Consider the following 18,908-nt stretch of genomic DNA (forward strand, 5'->3'; position numbering starts at 1 on the left):
GTTTATGAAATATCAAAATAATTAAAAGGCTCACATTAACTTCAAGAATGCTTCAGGACATAGGGTCCCCAGCTGCCCTAGAGGAACCAAGTAAATGCCCAAGGCCACATGCAAAGTCTCCTAGGGCCTGAAAAAGATCACCTTGGATCTAAGAGAAAAGACGCCCTGGTGAAAAAGAAGAGGAAGAAGAGGAGAGGGAAGAAGAGAATGAGGAGGAATAAGCTGTGATGATAATTTAAATGACTAACATAATCTTAACCTTCGAGTGCAGTGTTGCTATGAAATACGGAAATGTGCTAAGGTCTGGCGGATGCCTCGGGGGCTGGGGTCAGTCTGTAGTACACAATAAGCCTCTTTCAAAGAGCTGCCCATCAGCCGGGCCAGACCACTAGGGACACTGCCTTTGGGCCTAGGTTCACTCATTCTGCATCACTGTAATATGCAGGCTGAATGCTCATTCTCTAATCGAACCCATCTTTCTCAAACACCCACAGGGGTATAAGGCATTTTGTTGGCCTTTGGGAGAATACAGACATAACCAGACCTTGCCCTGTAGGGTGTATGATTTAGAGAAATAGTCAGACAAGCTCACAAATAACACAGCATAAAGTTTCATGTACACAGCACCTAACAGGCAGAGAGGAGCATTAAGGGAGCTGGAAGGAGCAACGGGGTGACAGTTGCTCACGTGACCTCCATACAACACATCACTGGACACAAAGCCCCAGTCAGTGAACACACCCCCAGTGCCTCCACTGGAGTGACCAATCAAAGGACGGGACCAAGTCTCTCATTCATCTTTGTCCCCTGCCTCAGGGGATGGAGGCTGAGGGACTAGGAGATGGACTGGGGCAGAGGGTGCTGTTGTGCATTCCCAAGGTGTGACAACAGCAGCCAGTGTGATTTGAAAGCTCTGCAGAGAGATATGAGACAGGCTGGGAGAGACCAGGGACACAAGAGAGGAGAGAGAGCCTGCAGATTTCTTGGCTCCCATCCTAGACCATGAAGACCCGTGCTCTGGGAATTCCATGCCTGTCCGGCACACAGATGGTGCTCTGAGGCTGGGAAATCAAGGGGTTTTCTCCAAGTTTGTTTGAAACCCCTGGAATCGACAGAGAAGTGTTCTTGGGAGAGGGTCTGGCTGTGTCCCCAGGCAAGAGGCCCCATAGTGATTTTCCAGGCCTTTCCTGGAGTGGCCTCACTGTAGATATTGGGTGGAGGCCACACGAAGATGCACTGGAGCTTGGGTCTAGTCTGCTTCCCAAACCTAGACTTGCCCCCTCCACTGCATTGTCTTTGAGATGGAGGAGGTTGATAGAGCCACTCTAGTTAGCACTGGTCAGGCAACATCAACAGTCCAGGCTGGGTCCTGGGCCAGGTTTTTCTTCAACTGGAATGCATATGGTGAAAGATGATCACACATTCATCAAGTGTTTGAATGACTCACGCATAAGCTTGGCAGAAAAGTTTTAGTTTTTTCCCAGTTCACTCATGTACTAAGCGTTTATCAAGCAACTGTCAGTTGCCTTGTGGCAGACACTGACCTAGGCACTAGGGATATGGCAAAGAACTATGCAGGTTGGGCTCAGTGGCTCACACCTGTAAATCACAGCAATTTGGGAGGCTGAGGCCGAAGGATCTCTTGAGCCCAGGAGTTCAAGATCAGCCTGAGCAACATAGTGAGACCTCATCTCTACAAAAAAACAAAAAATTAGCTGGGTATAGTAGTGTGCATCTGTAGCATTAGCTACTCAGGAGACTGAGATGGGAGAATCACTTGAGCCTGGGAGGCTGAGGCTGCAGTGAGCCAAAATTGCACCACTGCACTCCAGCCTGGGTAATGGAGTGAGATTCTGTCTCTATAAAAAATTAATTAATTAATTAATTAATAAAGAACAATGCAAAGTCCTTGCTTTTATTCAAGTGGTTAGAGACATAAACAAGTCTGTAATCCATCAAGTGGTGATAAGTGCAAAGAAAAAATAAAAGAAGGTAACAATATAGAGGCCAAGGGGGTCAGTGAGAGGAAGGATGTGCTGCTTTCAATGGGGTGGTCAGTGGGGGCCACGCCAATAAGCTGACATTTGAGCTGAGACCTGAATAAAAAGAGTAAGCCAAGGGCATAGCTAGGAAAATAATATTCCAAACAGCAGGAACTCCAAAAATGTGTTAGGTGTGCAAAGCCCTTGGGCAATATAAACAGATACAGGTCTTCATTTGCTTACATAGTCTAGTAGGAAACCTTGGGGACAAAAATAATTAGAATATAAGATAGGATGTGAAGCTCAAAACTAGTACAAAGGAGGAAAAGATGGCTTTTCATCCAGAAAACTGGAAAGCAAATGACTTGGACTGGCCTGTGCAGAGACAGGATTTGGAATATGTAGAGGGAGGGAGAATGCACCCTGAGAGAAAGAACCGCAGAGGCATGAGGCGACACTGGGGGTGGAGGTATAGAATGGGCATTGTTCTGAAAAATAATTGAAGAGCTATACACGGAAGAGGAAGCAGGGTAAGTTTGATATCTCTCAAGGGCAGAGCCAGAATCAATATGTACACATTTCAAGGAGGCAGGTTTCCACTCAATGGAAGAGCAAACTTTTTAACCAAAAAGAGTTGCCCAAAAATGAGATAGGCTGCAGGATGAGGGAGTGAGTTCCCCATCACTGGCTAGACTGGGTGACTTCTCAGGTCCCTTTCAACTCTCAAATTTAATTTCATGCCTCAGGTTTTTTTCTCACTTAAGGATGGCAGGTACCTTGATATTTTTCACTTGGGGATGGGGCCTGTTTTAGGGGTCTGTAAAGATCAACATTCTCAGCCTCTAGTTCATTGTTGAGCTGATGAGTTCTTCCTCTCAGGAAGTTTCTCTGGTTTAGACCTGCTCTAGTTTCCTCAATTATGCAGCAATTGCAATAATCTCTACCACCTGCTGCCCACCAACACACACAAACTCATTACCTACAAGGCGAAAGAAGAGGGAAGAGGTATTCTCTTCCTTTGTAAAACATCAGATTGACAAAGGAATCTCCTGAACCGCACTCTCCAGCTTGGGCTGCTACGACAATCATCCCATTCTAGTGGCTCTAAAGAATTCTGGTCATCGCTGCCTCCCCTTAGCCCCCCAGTGAAGTCTCCACTGTGCTGATCCCTTTCTTTACAATGGAGTCTTCCCTAGGCCCACCTCCCAGATTGCCTCAGGCAGAGCAACGCTCAGGCACAAGTGTGGGGAAGGGGCTGGGGTAATGGGGAGGTGGTGAACACGTGGCATTACATGTGCAGGGCCCAGGGTAAAGACAGGGAATGCAGGCATTTGCGGTGTCCTCAAAGATCCTCCAGGAACTCATGGGCAATTTCACCCCACACTGAAAGCACCCCCTCTCTAAAGGCTCCTCGGGGCCTGTTTTTTGTTCTGGCCACAAAGCTTGCTTAAGGCTCCCTGTTAATTCTCCTCTTCATTCGAGCCAGCCTCATTCTCGATACTGCATTTGGCAGAGGCAGGAGCATTATTTTATGGACAGTACTTAAGAGCTCTCAGAAAGCAATTTTCTCTGCCCAAGAATGTCCAGGGAAATATAGCATGAGAAGCATATGGCCTGATTCTAAGTTTGGGCACACTTGGGATGTGCCCTCCATCACACATACACACACCCGCCCTCCCCAGGCACAGCATTTGAGCCTCCCAGGACTCGTCTCTCTCTCTCCCTGGGCTGTTCACCACCTCGATCACTCCTCCTTGCTGCTACAGCTCCAGTACTACTGGGAAGGGTGCCGTGGCTGAGACAGACAGGAATGTCGGTGGGGGCGCGGTGGCTTATGCCTGTAATCCCAGCACTTTGGGAGGCTGAGGTGGGCAGATCGCTTGAGGCCAGGAATGAGACCAGCCTGGCCAACGTGGTGAAACCCCGTCTCTACTAAAAATACAAAAACTAGCCAGGCATCGTATCGCATGCCTGTAATCCCAGCTACTTGGGAGGCTGAGGCACAAGAATAGCTTGAACCCGGAAGTTGGAAGTTGCAGTGAGCCGAGATCGCACCATTGCACTCCAGCCTGGGTAAAAGAGCGAGGCTCTGTCTCAAAAAAAAAAGACAGGAATGTTGAGGGTACAGAAGTGTTGGTGCATACTAGGTGGACTAAATTTTGGGCCTGGCCCCCAGCAGTGTGTCAGATGTTGAGAGACAATGCTCCCCGCCCCATGCCCTACCCACACCCCACCTGGTGTTCAGATGGTCCTGGTACTGCTTCACCTCCCTGCTGCGTGGGTGGCCACTCTCTACCAAGCTGTTGGCAGCGAGGTTCACACCATCAATCTGAGTCATCAAAGTCTTCATCTCCTGGTCCAGGATGTCGAACCTGATATGGGCAGAGGAAAATATGAAGATGGGTGAGGCGGCAGCAGACATTTCCTTGCCAGTGGCACCCCCAGTCTCCAGAACATGTAGCTCTTGCTTTCTCCTTCCACTGCCTAAACCATTTGCCCAGGTGAGGCAGGAGGAAGAAAACAGATATGCTGGCCCTCCTTTCTGGTTCGTGGGTTGGATTTCATGAGTTAGCATCGCCTGGAACAGGCCAGGAGACAGCCAGTTATTTCCTACATGGCCTTCTGGCTCAACAGAGACATATGAAGGGGAGGGAGGGCTGAAGAGAGGTTACTGTGTATTTGTGTGGGGGATGTCAATTGTCACAAGGGCCACCTTCCAGGCCTCTGCTCTTCCGGCTGTTGCTTTTGGACTCTGAGTCCAATGCCTTGACATCTCAACCCAAAAGATACCCTTTCCAGCCAGGTGCTCCATTCCTGGGTAAGATAGGAAAAGCTGCTGGGGTGGTGGTCGGGGGGAATTTGTGGTTCTGAAGGCCGATCCTTCTAGGGTAAGCGCCCAGGACTCTCCAGCATCCGTGCAGCACCACCTTGGCACTGTTCTAGAGAGCAGCCTCTCCTCCTGACTCCCTGAATTCTGTGCTTCAGCTGCTGAGATGCTGCACAGACTGGGGCATGCCTCATCGTCTGGGGTGCTGATAAAATCAGAACACCAGGGGTGAGAGTGGCCTTGTAGACAGGGGGTTTGCAAATTCTCTCTGTGGCCCCTCAGAGTCTCCTGGCTTAAGGACTGCCACAGAAAGCTAGAGCTGGCAGGGTCCTGGCCTCTCAACCTCCTTCTCCAGAATAGCTCCATTTTTCCTCTGTGTGACCTGGGGGTTCCATACACAATTCATCTGAGCAAAGACTGCTATTGCTGAAAAGTAATTGAATAACTGGACTAGATAAATTCCCTTTGTTTGAGGAACACAAGGCCCCAAAGGGTGAAGTACCCCAGGCCACAGAGCCAGAATAGAACTTATGACTCCCAATGCCAGGACTTTGCAACAAAGGGCATCCTAGAACCTCTCAAAGAGACCTTTGCTGATCCAGAGACTATTACCAAACTAGGTGGGAGATGGTGCCCAGGCCTGGGTACAGGGAGGTGAGGAAAAGATGAGTTAACTCTGACCTGTGCTGCACGACCTCCAGGTCCTCCAGGGTGTCTGGCATTTCCATCTCGGCCAGCCACTTCTCCTTCTCTCCCATCCACAGCTCACAGGCGTCTGTCTCCCCGAACACCGTGTACAGGTCCAGGGCTTCCTGCAGCCTCTGTTGACGCAGCTCCGCCTGGGCCACCACCTGTTGGTAGAGCTCCCGCAGGGCCTGCAGCCGATGGGTCACATCTGGGGAATCCCGAAACTCTTCGGGGAATCCCTGGGCCTGCTGCTCCAGGTGCTCCATCACCCCACGGCTCTCCTCCAGCTCCTCCAGGAAGTCCTTGTGCTTTTTCCCCAGGGCCCGTGTGGCCCCTTCGTCCTGCCCCACATCTTCACCAGAGAGCAGCCGGTGGGCGTCTTGCAGCCAAGCCTTCAGGTCATCCGCATCGCCCTGGAACTGGAAAAAGTTCTCAGCATCCTGGAGGTTCTTCTTGCAGAAGGCAGCCAGGTCCTTCAGCTGGTCCCACTGAGCCGACACCTCCTTGATGCGGGCCTCGATCTGTGGGTGCCCAAACTGCTTGCGTGCAACCATGCCATGAGCCTCCTGGAAGATCTGCTCCAGGTGAGCATCCAGCCCACGGAGCTCATCCTCAAAGGCCTTGTGCTTGCGCTGTAAGATGAGCACACTGGTCAGGTCTTTGCCATAGTCCAGGGAAGAATAGATCTGCTCCTTCTCCTTGATCCAGCTCTCAGCCTCATCCATCTCCCAGAAGAACTTCCAGAGTCGTTTGGACTGCTCCAGTTGGGCCTTCCGCCCAGCTGCCATGTTGCTCAGCTCCTCAAAGCACTGCTCCAAGTGGCTGATGCGGTCCTGGATGACCTGGGGGTCACAAGGCTGGTACCCTGGAAGAAATAGGGGGAAGGAGGACAAAGTGGGGGATGGGCTTCATTTATGGGCACGCTTCAAATAAGCTGCCAGGTTGGAACTACACAACCCTGAAGCTGCCATGTCACTGGGGCATGGATGCAGGGGCGTTGGAGGCAGGGGGGTCCCAGTTGCTCAGAGGGTGGACAGATTCTTTATAATTATTTCCCACTGAACTTCAGGGTTAAGGAAGATAAAAAGTGGGGTTAGTTCTTAATAGAAATATACAACATAAAATTATTTTTTTAATTAATTAAAAAAAATTTCAAGGTCATTCTTGAAAGAGGCAGTGAGGTCTCTTATTTAAAACAAGAATCTGGAAACCTAAATTATCTCAGCCATAACTTGAACTAGCAAGGAGAATGAAGGACAGAGGGTGCCTCCTTGGGGATTATAGGTTACCGAAGCAGTTGCCTGCTCTCTAGAGAATTTGGCTGGTCCCTGAAGCTTCTTTCTTGGACCATTACTTGATGAAAGTAACAGAACTCTAAAGTTGGTTCCAGGAGATTTATCCAAGTTGGGGTGTTAGGCCAGAGGTGAGGCTCTGGCATTGGAAGCCTCAAAAGGGGAGACAGACTTGGTCTCACCTTTCCCCTCGGTGAACTTCAGGGTGGCTGCGGTGATGGCCTTCACTTTGTCCCCTTGGATGGCGATGTCAGCTTCCATCAACTTGTGCTTCTGTAGCAGGTCTTCAACCTCCAACAAGTGCTTCCCAAACTCGGCAGACAAGAGGTGAGCCTTGCAAAGAGAAGAGCAGAAAGGAAACGAGGAGAAGTGAAGAGACCTACACCTTAGGAGAAGAGACCTACACCTTAGGAGAAGAGACCCCTGCAAAGGGCATGTCTCTAGTATCTGAGAAAGGGCGAGCCGAATGCAGCCAGAAAAGGGCTGCTGCTGAGGATGGAAGAAGCTCCAGAGGGGGAGTGCGTACTGGGGGTGCCCATCAGCATCATCCATAGAACATCTTACAGATGCTCAAGCCCCACACTCATCTACTGCATCGGTCTCAGGGTTGGGGTCTGGCCATGTGTATTTTCACAAAGCTCCAGGGGCAGTCTGATGTGTGTCCTCAGCTGAGACCCACTGCGGCAGAGAGAGAGGAGAGGTTGCCCTTATGCTGGGAGGTCTGGATTCTAACCAGAGTCAAATTGTAATTACTAAGAGCTTGATTCTCCAGGTTCCTGATTAACGTCTGTCTCTTCAAGGCCCTGAAGGTTGGCACCGGCGCTGCCACAAACCCAAGATTTCTCGGTCACCAGGGTACCATAGACCTGGGCTGGTATCACCTGCTGGAGCAGAGTGGACCAAGAGGCAGAGAGGCAGGTACAGCTAGACACTCTGCTGCCTCAGTTTCTCTATTTTGACTCAGAGATATGACTGGCTGGGAGGTGTCTAAGGAAGCCTATGCTAACTGCAGGGCCACTGAGACCCAAGGTGAGCACTGCAGGGTATGGCAGGGGGCGGCCCCCAGGGCCCACCTTGATCTCATCCATCCAGTCGATGCTGTGCAGCATGTCCTGGAAGAGCTTCTGCAGCGCCAGGGTGGTCTCGAGCCTCTGGCGCCGGGACCGCAGCAGCTCCTGCAGGTAGCTCCACAGGCGCAGTATATTGTCCTTGCGGGCCGTGATACGCTTCTGGTCATGGTAGTTCTCTTTCTCCAGCTCCTGAGCCAGGTCCTCCAGGGCTCTCACCCGCTCCTCGTAGGCAGCCGTGTCGGTCTCGATGGCCTCGTGCTTCTTCTTGGCGGCCTCCACAGCTGCCAGGTCATACCCAAAGTTATCCTGCCCCATGGGGAGAAAAACAGGCAGCTCAGTCAGACACCCAGGGGCTCATCCCCAAACTCAGGGAAAGGGCAGCTCCCTTCAGAACCAGTGCTAGATGGGAAAGCACATTCCCAAGAAGCAGCTAGTTCTGCCTTCCTTTTGCAGCCTGTCTTATCAGACCCAAGTTCCAAAAAGTAATGTCTCACAAGAGCCTCTAAGAGAAGTTCATGATTTTACTCCCCGTGACACCCGCGTGGGAGATGCAGCCTGCGTGTTACTAATGGAGCCCCTTGGTGGCCCGCTGGCACTCCCCACATGCCTCGAGTGGACCTGTTGGATTTTGGGCAGGAAGGGGCTGTTTCTCACTCAGAAACCCACGCACCAGCAAACAGATGGTTTATCCACATGCTATCTGGGGTGCGCATACACTCTCCAGTGCTCTCAGAATACTTGTTGCCCGCTTTCTGGACAGAATCTAATTTGATTCCAAGCTTTAAGTGAGAGGGAACAGATGCTCTGATGAAGAGTAAGCCCTGGGGTCGATTCTTAGCTAGAATTATGTCACAGCACCAGAGGCCAGAGTCCAAAAGGCATGTCCGACACAGACAAGGTGCAGTCTGTGACTTTACCATATCCCCCAAGAACCACGATTTAACATCAACTCATTCCCCAGCTGTAGTTGACGCTACAGGCCCACATAAGACAACTTCAGTGGCCAGTTCTAGACTCCAAGGCTCTTTCCTAAAAATGAGATTTAATAAATCCTGGAAAGCTCCTCCCCAGATGCAAATCTTGATCCACCAGATCACGGAGGAGCTGTGCTGCAAGGCATGAGGAGAGGCTGTGAGAAGCCAGCTTGGACTCCAGCCCAGCCAAGAGCTGGGGGCTCTGAAGAATGTCCCCTCTCCTGTCACCCAAAGCATGTCCCTCATTACCTGGGCCACGAGGCGCTGGTTTTCATTGAGCCAGGTCTCTCTCATTGCGGCCTTCCGGTCAAAGCGCCGGGCCAGTTGCTCTAGCTTCTCCTGCCGAATGAGCTCATTTCTCAGGGCCAACTCCCGCCGATACTCAGCTTCCTCCAGGCTTTCCCAGGCCTGCACGAAGGGTGGAATGAGAATTCTTGGGGCACAGGAGAAACACCTCAGTTTGGGGGCTCCACCTCTTTCACCCAACAATGAGTGATTTCTGGAATCAAGGTACAGCCTGATGCTCTTGGGTGACGTGGTAGCAGATTAAAGATCAATAAAAGCCTTTTGGCTTTCGTGTCTGGGCCCATCAAAGATTCAGAGGGCACTGCTCATGAGTCTCACTTCCCTCTTCCCCTAAACCTGCCTCAGACTCTTGGCCCAAAATAATGTTTTTCACCTCTCTGGATGCTCAGTAAGTTCTTATTGACTAATGGCTACCTCCGTTCAATATGAACTGCCAGGTGGTAGTAAGCCTCCAAGCCTCTGAAATGTCATAGGCATTTCCCTTTGGTTATAAGTAGTTAATATTCCATCTTCAAAGACAAACTCAAGGTTCTCCAGAGGATAGGCTACAAAACTGGCTCCAAAAAAATGGACTCGGAGGCTGGGTGTGGTGGCTCACACGTGTAATCTCAGCACTTTGGGAGGCCGGAGGCCAAGGTGGGAGGACTGTTTGAGCCCAGTTCAAAACCAGCCTAGGCAACATCGCCAGACTCTGTCTCTATAAAAAATATAACATTTAGCCAGGTGTGGTGGTACATGCCTGTAGTCCCAGCTCCTGAGGCTGAGGTGGGAGGATCACTTGAGCCCGGGAGGATGAGGCTGCAGTGAGCTGTGATTGTGCCACTGCACTGCCACCTAGGTGACAGAGTGAGACCCTGTCTCCAAAAAAAAAAAAAGGACCAAGGATGCAGGGCATCTGAACAGGGGGATTGATGGAGGGTGGGGGAGTAGAGTCTGACCCCTCAGAACCAGGTTCAGATAACTCCTCCAAATAGTCAACATGTGGATTAATAACATCAAAGAAAGTGGCTTGGTTTAATCTGGTCCAATGACCATTCACTGTGTCCTTATCGGGAATTCAATCAATCCACTGTCAATGCATAATGGAAAATGCTGTGGTACCCTGTTGATGTCAGACACTAGTTTCCCATCGTGGGGTGTGTACACTTTCTGATTGTTGGCTCTCATCCGGGACTGGATGGTAAAAAGTAGAACTTCCAGATTCCCCTTCTCTTGAAACCTGTCAAGAAAACAGAAGTAGGAAGACTGGTGTTAAGATCTCATGGACAAATTTTTTTTGCTGAAGTCAACACGGAACTGTGGCATCTTGAAGCGTAGATAGCAAAGCATATTTCCCTTAAAAACAGAAAAACCAAAGAGAATCTATAGGTCTGCTTACCTGTTAAAACATCTATCCTTTTCACCAACTGAGATCTAATAGGGGTTTGGGTCTTTACAATATAAACCAGAGAAAACACAATGGCCACCACAGCATTTATCATTTGCTTCTACATGGGAAGCTGAGGTATTCTGGTAATTCCTGTAAATATCAAGTTGTACGGATCCATAAAAAAAAAAATTGTAAAAACCTTTCTCTGTTCTGCAAGTGATGAGGGCTTCTTACTAGCTCTCTGGTCAGTTTCTTATTGAGTGAGTCAATAAAACCCCAGAAGCACCATTTTCCGTGGGAGAGCATCCTGCACTGAAAACAGCTTTCACCCAGGTCCTAATGAGCCAGATCTCCTGACAAGTCCTACAGGCCAGATGCTTCCCAGAAGGCAGGAAAGGCTGGGCTCTGAGAGGCTTGTAGGTGTAGGAGACAAGAATTGGCAGCAGGATCGGTGTCTAGCATATGGGGTACAGGCTCCAGGTATCAGGTACTTCCACATTTCTGCATGTACCTAAGTGTTCACCCATTTCTGCATCCTTGACCTGGCAGTCAAGGATCAGCTATATGCAAGGTCCCCACCCTGAGCCCAGCCTAATGGATCTCAGTGCTCACAGGCACTTAAGAGAACTGTGATCATGAAGCACTGTCTACACAGCCAAGAGATAACACCTCTGTGTGCAGTGACTGGTAGACTCATAGAGGATGCTAACTGTATTGGATTTAGGGCTTCAGAAATGGGTTACTGTCAGACTAGAAACCAGATACTTGTTTATAGTGTATCCTAGACTCAGCATTTCTCCTTTCCCCATTTGAGAGTCATGAATAGAGAGTGTGGGGGATGGGGGGGGGGAAGAGCAGAGCAGAAGGTACCACCAATGAGCTAGAAGCCTGTTTCAGAGGATCTGGACAAGCTAATGACAGATAAGCTGGAATGCCCTGTGTGTATGTGTGCATGTTTGTGTGTGTGTGTGCACATGCATGGTTGTATATATGTATGTGCATTTGTACATGTGGTTGTGTGTGCATATATATGTGCATGGGTGCATAGTTGTGTGCACACACAAATGCATGTATAGTTATGTGTATGTGTTTGAGTGCACGGTTGTGTGTGTATGGTTGTGTGTGCACGCATGTTCATGGGTGCACAGTTGTGTGTATGCATGGTTATGTGTATGCAGGTATGCATGTGTGTGCATGGTTGTTTGCATGCACATGTGTGTAAGCATATGCACACAGGCTCTGCACACACTAGGGTGGGGCAGAGGTCCTGAGAAACAGGCTAAGCGCTCTGTTGCTGAGCAGTGACAGATGGGAGAGAAAAAGAAGGATGAGCTTGATGATCCATAAGGCCCCATGCAGACAGCTCAGGGGCTGAGAGCACAGAAGTCATCATCAGAAAACAAGCCCACAGCTCAGTGGCAGACCAGAGAGGAGCTTTCCAGCCTGGGTTCTTCAAAGAGACTCAGAAGCCTATGATTTCCCCCCTGTTCCTCCTCAGGGATATCTGGGAGAAGCCACTGTCTTTGGTCGTGAGTCGAGGTTTCTCATCAATGCTGGTTTCTCTAAGCTGATGGCTTGGCAGAAGAGTGGTGAAGAAGGGCACGACTCAGGTGACACATGTGCAGCTCTCTAATCTTGAGGGTGTGCCTCGTGGACACACTTCATAAGGCCCAGAACCTGGCTCTACCTTTTGGTGGTCAGTTTACCAGCCACTGAGGACCACCCTCCCATGTGCCAGGGACCTTACTTGGGCGGCTTCTCCACGGTGCGGTAGGTGCTGAAGGCCTGCAGCTGCTGCTGGACGCCCGTCAGCGAGTTGGCAAACTTGCGGCTGTTCAGGACAGTGATGGTCTGCTCGATCCAGATGAGCAGGTCCGAGGCTAGCCCACTATACTTTTCAATCATCTTCTCAGTCTCAATGGCATGGTCAATAACCTAAGGAATCACCTTCTTACTTATTCTCATCAGAAGGGCAATGCCACCACTGAGGATACCAATGAGGACCACAATCAAGGTGCCCCGAAATGGGGCTCCCACCTCCTAAGCCCTGGAGTGCTCTAGGCTGGGTTTGTTCCCTGAGCCCAAGTGTGTTGGTAGGGCAGAAGGAGTGGACTGGAAGTGGGTGAAGCCTTCCTCTTGCCAATCGGCAGTGAGCTGGCCTGTTAAGGATTGGGAGCAGCTCCCTTCCCCAGTGCTAGAGAAGATTGGTAAGCTTGCTGTGCCAGGATGCCAGCCACTAGGGAGCCAGGGTTTTGTTTATTTTTAAATGTTCATGAGAATTCAAAGGCTGCCAGCCATTGTCTTTACTAAACACGAGGCACAGAGATGAATGAGAAACAGTACCTATACTCTAGGAGCTAAGGATCTAGCAGAGGAAAGGAATCTGGCATGAGGGTCTATACCGATGGGTGAGTTTCTGGTACAATGTGGGTGCCTAAGAGGTCTGCAATCACAATAAACAAACCACATAAAAGCCTGGAGGGTTCCTGTGGGGATGTCCATGAGACATGGGTCTCAGGTGGACCAGGTGTTCGCCAGGTACAGAGCAGCCGGCTGTGGTACCTTTCAGGACAGACCATCAACCTGCTTTGGAATTCAGCTCAGGAGCCATCAGTGCTGCCAAGGTCAGCTTTAGAGGAAGTTGGGGGGTGGGTGAGCTGTACTCTTCACCCTTTCTTTGGTTGGAAAGGGGGCCATTCTGTCTGGACCTGACAAACAGGGGAAGAGTGACACTTTGGTTCCAAAACAGCTTGTACCTTGCCGACACGCTTGCCCTCCACTGCCAGCACCTTCATCTTGGAGAAGTAGTGGTAAAACGCCACCACATAGGTGATGATGGATTTCTCATCAGGGTTTTCCGTAAAGACATCTGTTAGGGAAAAGGGTGTACTCTCAGGACCAAACTGGAAGCCAGGAAAGTCAGGCTCAGAGGATTTATTCCCCATTCCTCCAGCATCAAGTTCAACTACAGGCACCAAGTGACAACCAACAGAGCAAGAATGGAAGAGTGTGATGAAATCCATTTTAGAACCACAAATTACAAAAGAAGAAAAGAAGGATCCAAAGTCCATCTCCAAACAGACCAGGGAGGCATGGGAACCAGCACGGAGCAGAGAAGCAGGCCCAGAGCAGAGCCTGGCCTGGCCACTGCCCCTCACTGTGCCCACAGCTTACCCAGCACCTGGGTTGGCCTCCAGAAGCCCTGGCGGCTGAGCTCCTCTAGCACAGCAAGTGCATCCCCCATCGCTGCAGCAAAGGCTGGCAGGGGTGGGTGTGGCTCACCTTCGGGGTCGAGGAGCGGGATGATGCCCAGCTGGCGCTCGGCCACATCGAATGCGTGCTCCAGGTTGTGCCGGGCATTGGAGTCCTTCAGCTTATCAAAGTCGATCAGGTCGGGCCTGGGGACAAAACTGAACTGTGAAAAGGGAGTGGCCACAGCATCCCCGCCAGCAGGGCAGCCCTAGCGTGAAGCAGACACTGTACAGAGGCAGGGAGGTGGTCAGGCAGGAGGAGTGAAAAGAGGAGACGGGAGCAGAGGAGAGGCGGCAGGTGTGAGCCTTGGCACATGAGGGGAGTGGGCGGCAGGCATGCTGGGATTTAAGGAAAGCGAGGGTGCTATGGGGTGCTGAAAGGGAGAGGAGAAGGAACAGCGGAGGTCACATTTCTGTGACTCCATGTTAAGTGCAATGTGTCCAAATATTCCCAGGGAGGCTGTCTCAGTCAGTCCCCATGGCTGTCCCCTCCCTCCCTCTTACCGGTGCTTGTGTATCAGGGCATTAAAGGCCAAGCCATCCTTCCAGCTGGAGGTAAAGTTGGTGACATTGACATGAGGGTAGCTGCATCCAAGAGAAACAGTAAGAGCTAAGAATTAGATTTTTTGTAGTCCCAAACAAGTGTACAAACTGAGGGCCAATATACCAGGAGAGAAATGGAACTGTCCTTTCTTGAGCCAGGTCACCAAGAGGGGGCAGCAGCTAACCACACACAGAGGCTCCCCCATCAGATGTGAACACCACACAGACCCCCCAGTCTGCCTGCAGGCAACTTTGGAAAAGAATCCTGTATTCCAGGCCTCAAAGAATCAGGTCAGGACAGACTTTGCATCAATTACAGGGAGGCAGCTGTAGTTCTGGGTGATGATGTCTAATGTCCCTCTGGAGATGGCAGTGCTTGTGGGGAGCAAGGGGCTGGTGGTGGATGTGCTAACAGCTGGTTCCCAGGGCATACCCTGCTGTCTTCATCTGACACCACAACAGCAACGCATCCTTGGCTGAGCGTGTTTCACGACCTTCCTGAGTTTGGACAACAATGTCCTGAATCTGAGGGTAGCAGAACAAGAGAGATTTGAAGAGGATTTGCATCTGGATCTGTGCTTTCCAGCTGTCCCTAGGAGGCTCCCTCCCTCGTCCCTCCTTCTCTTAACACTAATTCATCCTTTAAGAGCTGGTATAAATGGCGCTTGGGTTGGGTCTCCCTTCATGTGCCCTGCTCCCTGCATTTACATTTCCTTCTCTCTCCTAGATGCTCCCTGAGCCCAGGGAAATCTGTCTTGGTCACTTCTCTGTCTCCAGGGCCTGGAGCCTGGTGCACCCTCAGTACTCCATAGTTGTATTGTGGCTGTCTGTACAGACATTGATTCTGTTCCTATTATGTGGCAGTGCTGTGCTAGGCCTGAGGACACACAGAGGTAAAACAAATTTCCTGCCCTCAAGGAGTAGCCGCCAGCCCCACAGCAACACCACATCCTGAGGCCCTGTGCCCCAGCAGCCTGCTTCCCTGCCTCAGTCAGCCAAAACGGCACAGGGATGAGACAGCTGTAATTGGATAACTCTAATAGAATGCAGAGAATCAGTGACGAGATGCCCCGATTCCTCCTCTGGAGGTGCAATGCCCCTTGAGGCTGTGGAACAACATGAATGCTGGTGAGTACTATACTTTCATTAGCAGCTCCTCTTGCCTTTCCATTCTCCTGAACTCTGCTGCTATTGTTGTTCAATGTTATGCACCCATGGAGAGTGAGATTGGACATGCGGGATCACTTGGTTGAGGTCTTTAGTCCGCGAGTTGTATGCTGTCTTCTTTCTCCTGTCCTCACCTCCTCGGGCAAGGTTCTTTCTGTCCCCAAACCAGCAGGTGCAAGACCCTGTTTTTCTCCCCTTCCCCTTTCTAAATTTCCTTACAAATAATCTGGACTTTGAATTTCAGGGTGAGAAGAGAAAAGTTTCAGATTGGAAAATATACACACAGATCTTCTATACAATTTTTGCAATTTCTGTATCTATTTCAAAAACCAAGAAGTTACTTGTGTAGGGGGAGGAGGCTAAAAAGCTAATCTTCCAGCCAGATATCAACCCAGCTACCAATTAATTTCTATATTCTCCCTGAAAAGACCATACTACTGAGTGAGCAGCTCCCCCTGAGCTTCAATGACTTGGGGTGATACAGAAGATGGTTACTCCTTCCTACAAGCACTGTCCCATATGGCAGATTTACAGCCTCCCAGAATGTGCACTAACACCCACACTCTGTTCACCATTTTATAAGATTCCCAGGCCCTGGGCAGCCTTGAGGGCTCCCTCGACTTCCTCTGCCCCCCAGGAACCCACCTGGAAGCGGAGGATGATGGTCCAGATGAGGCCCAGGACCAGGCGGTGGTTGCCGTCTACAATGTCGTGGGAGCCCATGTTCTCCAGGTGTACACGTTGCTCCTTGAGGAACTGGAGAGCCTTGTCCACGTTCTCCAGGCAGTGGATGCGCATCTTCCCCTTGGTGGGCTTTGGCTGGGGGAGAGCAGTGGCCCCCGTGGGCATGGAGGGACTGCACAGTCATCCCAGAGGCTGCAGCCTGGACCAGCTCCTGTCATAAGCACCCACCCTCCACCCTCTTGGCCAAACTCCAAGTCCCATGGTCATTCATTGACGCTATTCAATGCTTTCCTTTTAGCAAAGCTCAGAGGTTCCCTCCAACAAGCACCCAGAGATTGGCAACCAGGCTGCATCGGTGCCCTTCTGGGGCTGAACAAAGCCCTCTGAGTGGGCGATAAGTGGCATTTGCTTACGATAACATAACATATGGTTAATTGATCACTTACTATGTGCCAGGCACAGTTCTAAGAACTGTTTACTGCCAGCCAGTGTTAAGAGTAATTTTTAGCTTGGTGATTGATAATGGGTTCATCCCTGCCAATCAACCTTCTCCTCTCCCCTGATGATAACTGCATCATCTGATGGGTTCCCCATGGTAACTCTCTCTAGTGGAATTTCAATGCAAGGTGAGAGGCAGAACTTCAGCATGGAGTTGAAAAGGCAATATTTCATTCAAGCCTTTTCATTCAAACTCTGAGGATCTCAGAATAACTTCATCAGGTACAGGTATCATTGCCCTCATTTTACACATGGGGGAAATGGAGGAAAAGAGGGTCCTGCCTGATAGGCCCAAGGACACAAAGCTTACTCTGTGCTGAGCAAAACATAAACCTTCATCTACTTCTTCTTTGGGGTCAACAGTATTGCTGGTGGGTTACAACTGAGACAGCCTCTAATAAATTTCCACTTGCAAGGGTGGTAAAACACACAATAAAATGGCTTCCACGCTTTCTTCTTGGTTCCAAGAGGGATGCATCTTAGCCCGATGGGGAGACTGAGGGCCAGGCCATCACAGGCCAGCTACAGATGCCCAGAGCCCAAAGTCAGGAGCTCTGCATGGCTTCTGGGAGAAGCATAAAGGGGTGGGAGTGGTCAGAGGAGGCAATAAGTTGTGGGAAGAATTCAGAGAAACCAGTCAGTCACACGGACGCTTCCCATTCTAAGTATTAGAGCCTCCCAAAGGAGCAGAGAGAAAACTAGGAAGGCCAGGAGAACTTGAGATGCCCCCAAACCATGCCTTTGCTGAAGAGGGGCCGATGGCAGCAGCCCCGGGGCCCAAGGAAGGGGCTTTACCAGCATCTCTCCAGAAAGCACCTCCAGCAGCTTGATGAGCATGCGCCCATCTCGCAGGTCCTTGTAGAGATCCGTGATGCGGCAGGACACTCGAGCCAGGTGCGAGTTCACCCATTTAGTGAAGGTCTTTTTCTGAACAACTTCTCGCTCATCTAGGTGGAGAGAAGAACCTTGGTGAGGTGACTGAGGTTGGCAGGGTCAGTGTGACATGGGGCCAGGGGGTTTTACCTTAAGCCCAGGGTACCCCCATGCTTGGCAGAGGAAGTCGATGTATTCATTCCACTCCCTTCCTGGAAGCATTTGCCATCAAGGCATAGCAATACCGGTCCACATGCCACCAGAACAGAGGCAATAAGGAGATCACTCCCACTGCCACCATATTCTATGCACAGTATCAGGACACCTCTAATTCAGCATCTGTTTCCCTGTATCAGTCAGACTACTCTGTACTGTTGTGCCACTGAATTCAGATTTCAATGCCAGGCTTACCCATCAACCCATCAAATATTCGCTCTGCCTAGAACGCTCTCTCTCAGCCCCTCCACTCCACCCCACCTCCTTCACTTGACACTAATTCATCCTTTAAGAGCTGGTATAAGTGGCGCTTGGGTTGGGTCTCCCTTCATGTGCCCTGCTCCCTGCATTTACATTTCCTTCTCTCTCCTAGATGCTCCCTGAGCCCAGGGAAATCTGTCTTGGTCACTTCTCTGTCTCCGGGGCCTGGAGCCTGGTGCACCCATCAGTACTCCATAGCTGTATTGTGGCTGTCTGTACAAACATTGATTCTGTTCCTATTATGTGGCAGCGCTGTGCTAGGCCTGAGGACACACAGAGGTAAAACAAATTTCCTGCCCTCAAGGAGTTCCTGATAGGCGGAGGAAAATGATGAGCAAGGGAACAGGATATGTAGAATGTATGACTCATGTAGGGGTAAGGATAATGAAGGTCTGGGCTGAGGGCTGTCTGTGGCATTATGCTATCTTTCTCACACCTGGGAAGGTGACATGACACCCCCACCCTAAATCAGCATCAGCCCAATCCAAGCCCCTGGCCCATGCTGTACCCGTTCAGGTGGGGTACTTCTTACTGCCTCTGTACAAATAATGCTGGTGGTCTGTCCAAGTTAGGCACCAGCATTACCTGGGGAAGCTCGGACAAGATGCTGGAGAGAGGACAGAAGACTGGGATGGCACAAAAAAAAGGGAAAAGGATAGAGGAGGAGAGAAGGAGAAAAAAAGAAAAGTAGCAGAAAAGAAGAAAAACAAATAAGATAGAATTGAAGGTGAGAAGAGAGGGGTGAGCCCTCTCTGGATTTATGAACAGTTTGGTGGCAATTGGCTTCTGGGCACTTAGGTTTGAAGATTCAGGGCAGGAGGTGACTTGGCAGTGAGGCTGGGCCTGGGGGTTGTGGAGGATCCCTGGGGAGGGTACATGGCAGTGGAGGGGGAGATCACAGCCAGGAC

General features: G+C 50.5%; 1 protein-coding gene across 2 annotated transcripts in view; it reads right to left on the reverse strand.

Annotated features, from left to right (window-relative positions):
- The window catches only part of SPTB (spectrin beta, erythrocytic), a 134,010-nt gene that overhangs the window by 41,313 nt on the left and 73,789 nt on the right, over positions 1 to 18,908 (reverse strand). For both annotated transcript variants that reach the window (XM_054449862.2, XM_054449860.2), the window contains 13 exons: positions 17,446 to 17,597; positions 16,114 to 16,287; positions 14,735 to 14,826; positions 14,263 to 14,343; positions 13,790 to 13,905; positions 13,264 to 13,376; positions 12,255 to 12,442; positions 10,240 to 10,357; positions 9,082 to 9,240; positions 7,862 to 8,164; positions 6,971 to 7,121; positions 5,491 to 6,361; positions 4,217 to 4,354 (listed from right to left, as the gene is read on the reverse strand). In XM_054449862.2, the coding sequence (XP_054305837.2) occupies positions 4,217 to 4,354; positions 5,491 to 6,361; positions 6,971 to 7,121; positions 7,862 to 8,164; positions 9,082 to 9,240; positions 10,240 to 10,357; positions 12,255 to 12,442; positions 13,264 to 13,376; positions 13,790 to 13,905; positions 14,263 to 14,343; positions 14,735 to 14,826; positions 16,114 to 16,287; positions 17,446 to 17,597 (2,656 nt within the window). The remainder of the gene's footprint in view (positions 1 to 4,216; positions 4,355 to 5,490; positions 6,362 to 6,970; positions 7,122 to 7,861; positions 8,165 to 9,081; positions 9,241 to 10,239; positions 10,358 to 12,254; positions 12,443 to 13,263; positions 13,377 to 13,789; positions 13,906 to 14,262; positions 14,344 to 14,734; positions 14,827 to 16,113; positions 16,288 to 17,445; positions 17,598 to 18,908) is intronic.

Source organism: Pongo pygmaeus, chromosome 15 (genome assembly GCF_028885625.2).
Source record: "Pongo pygmaeus isolate AG05252 chromosome 15, NHGRI_mPonPyg2-v2.0_pri, whole genome shotgun sequence".
NCBI lineage: Eukaryota > Metazoa > Chordata > Mammalia > Primates > Hominidae > Pongo > Pongo pygmaeus.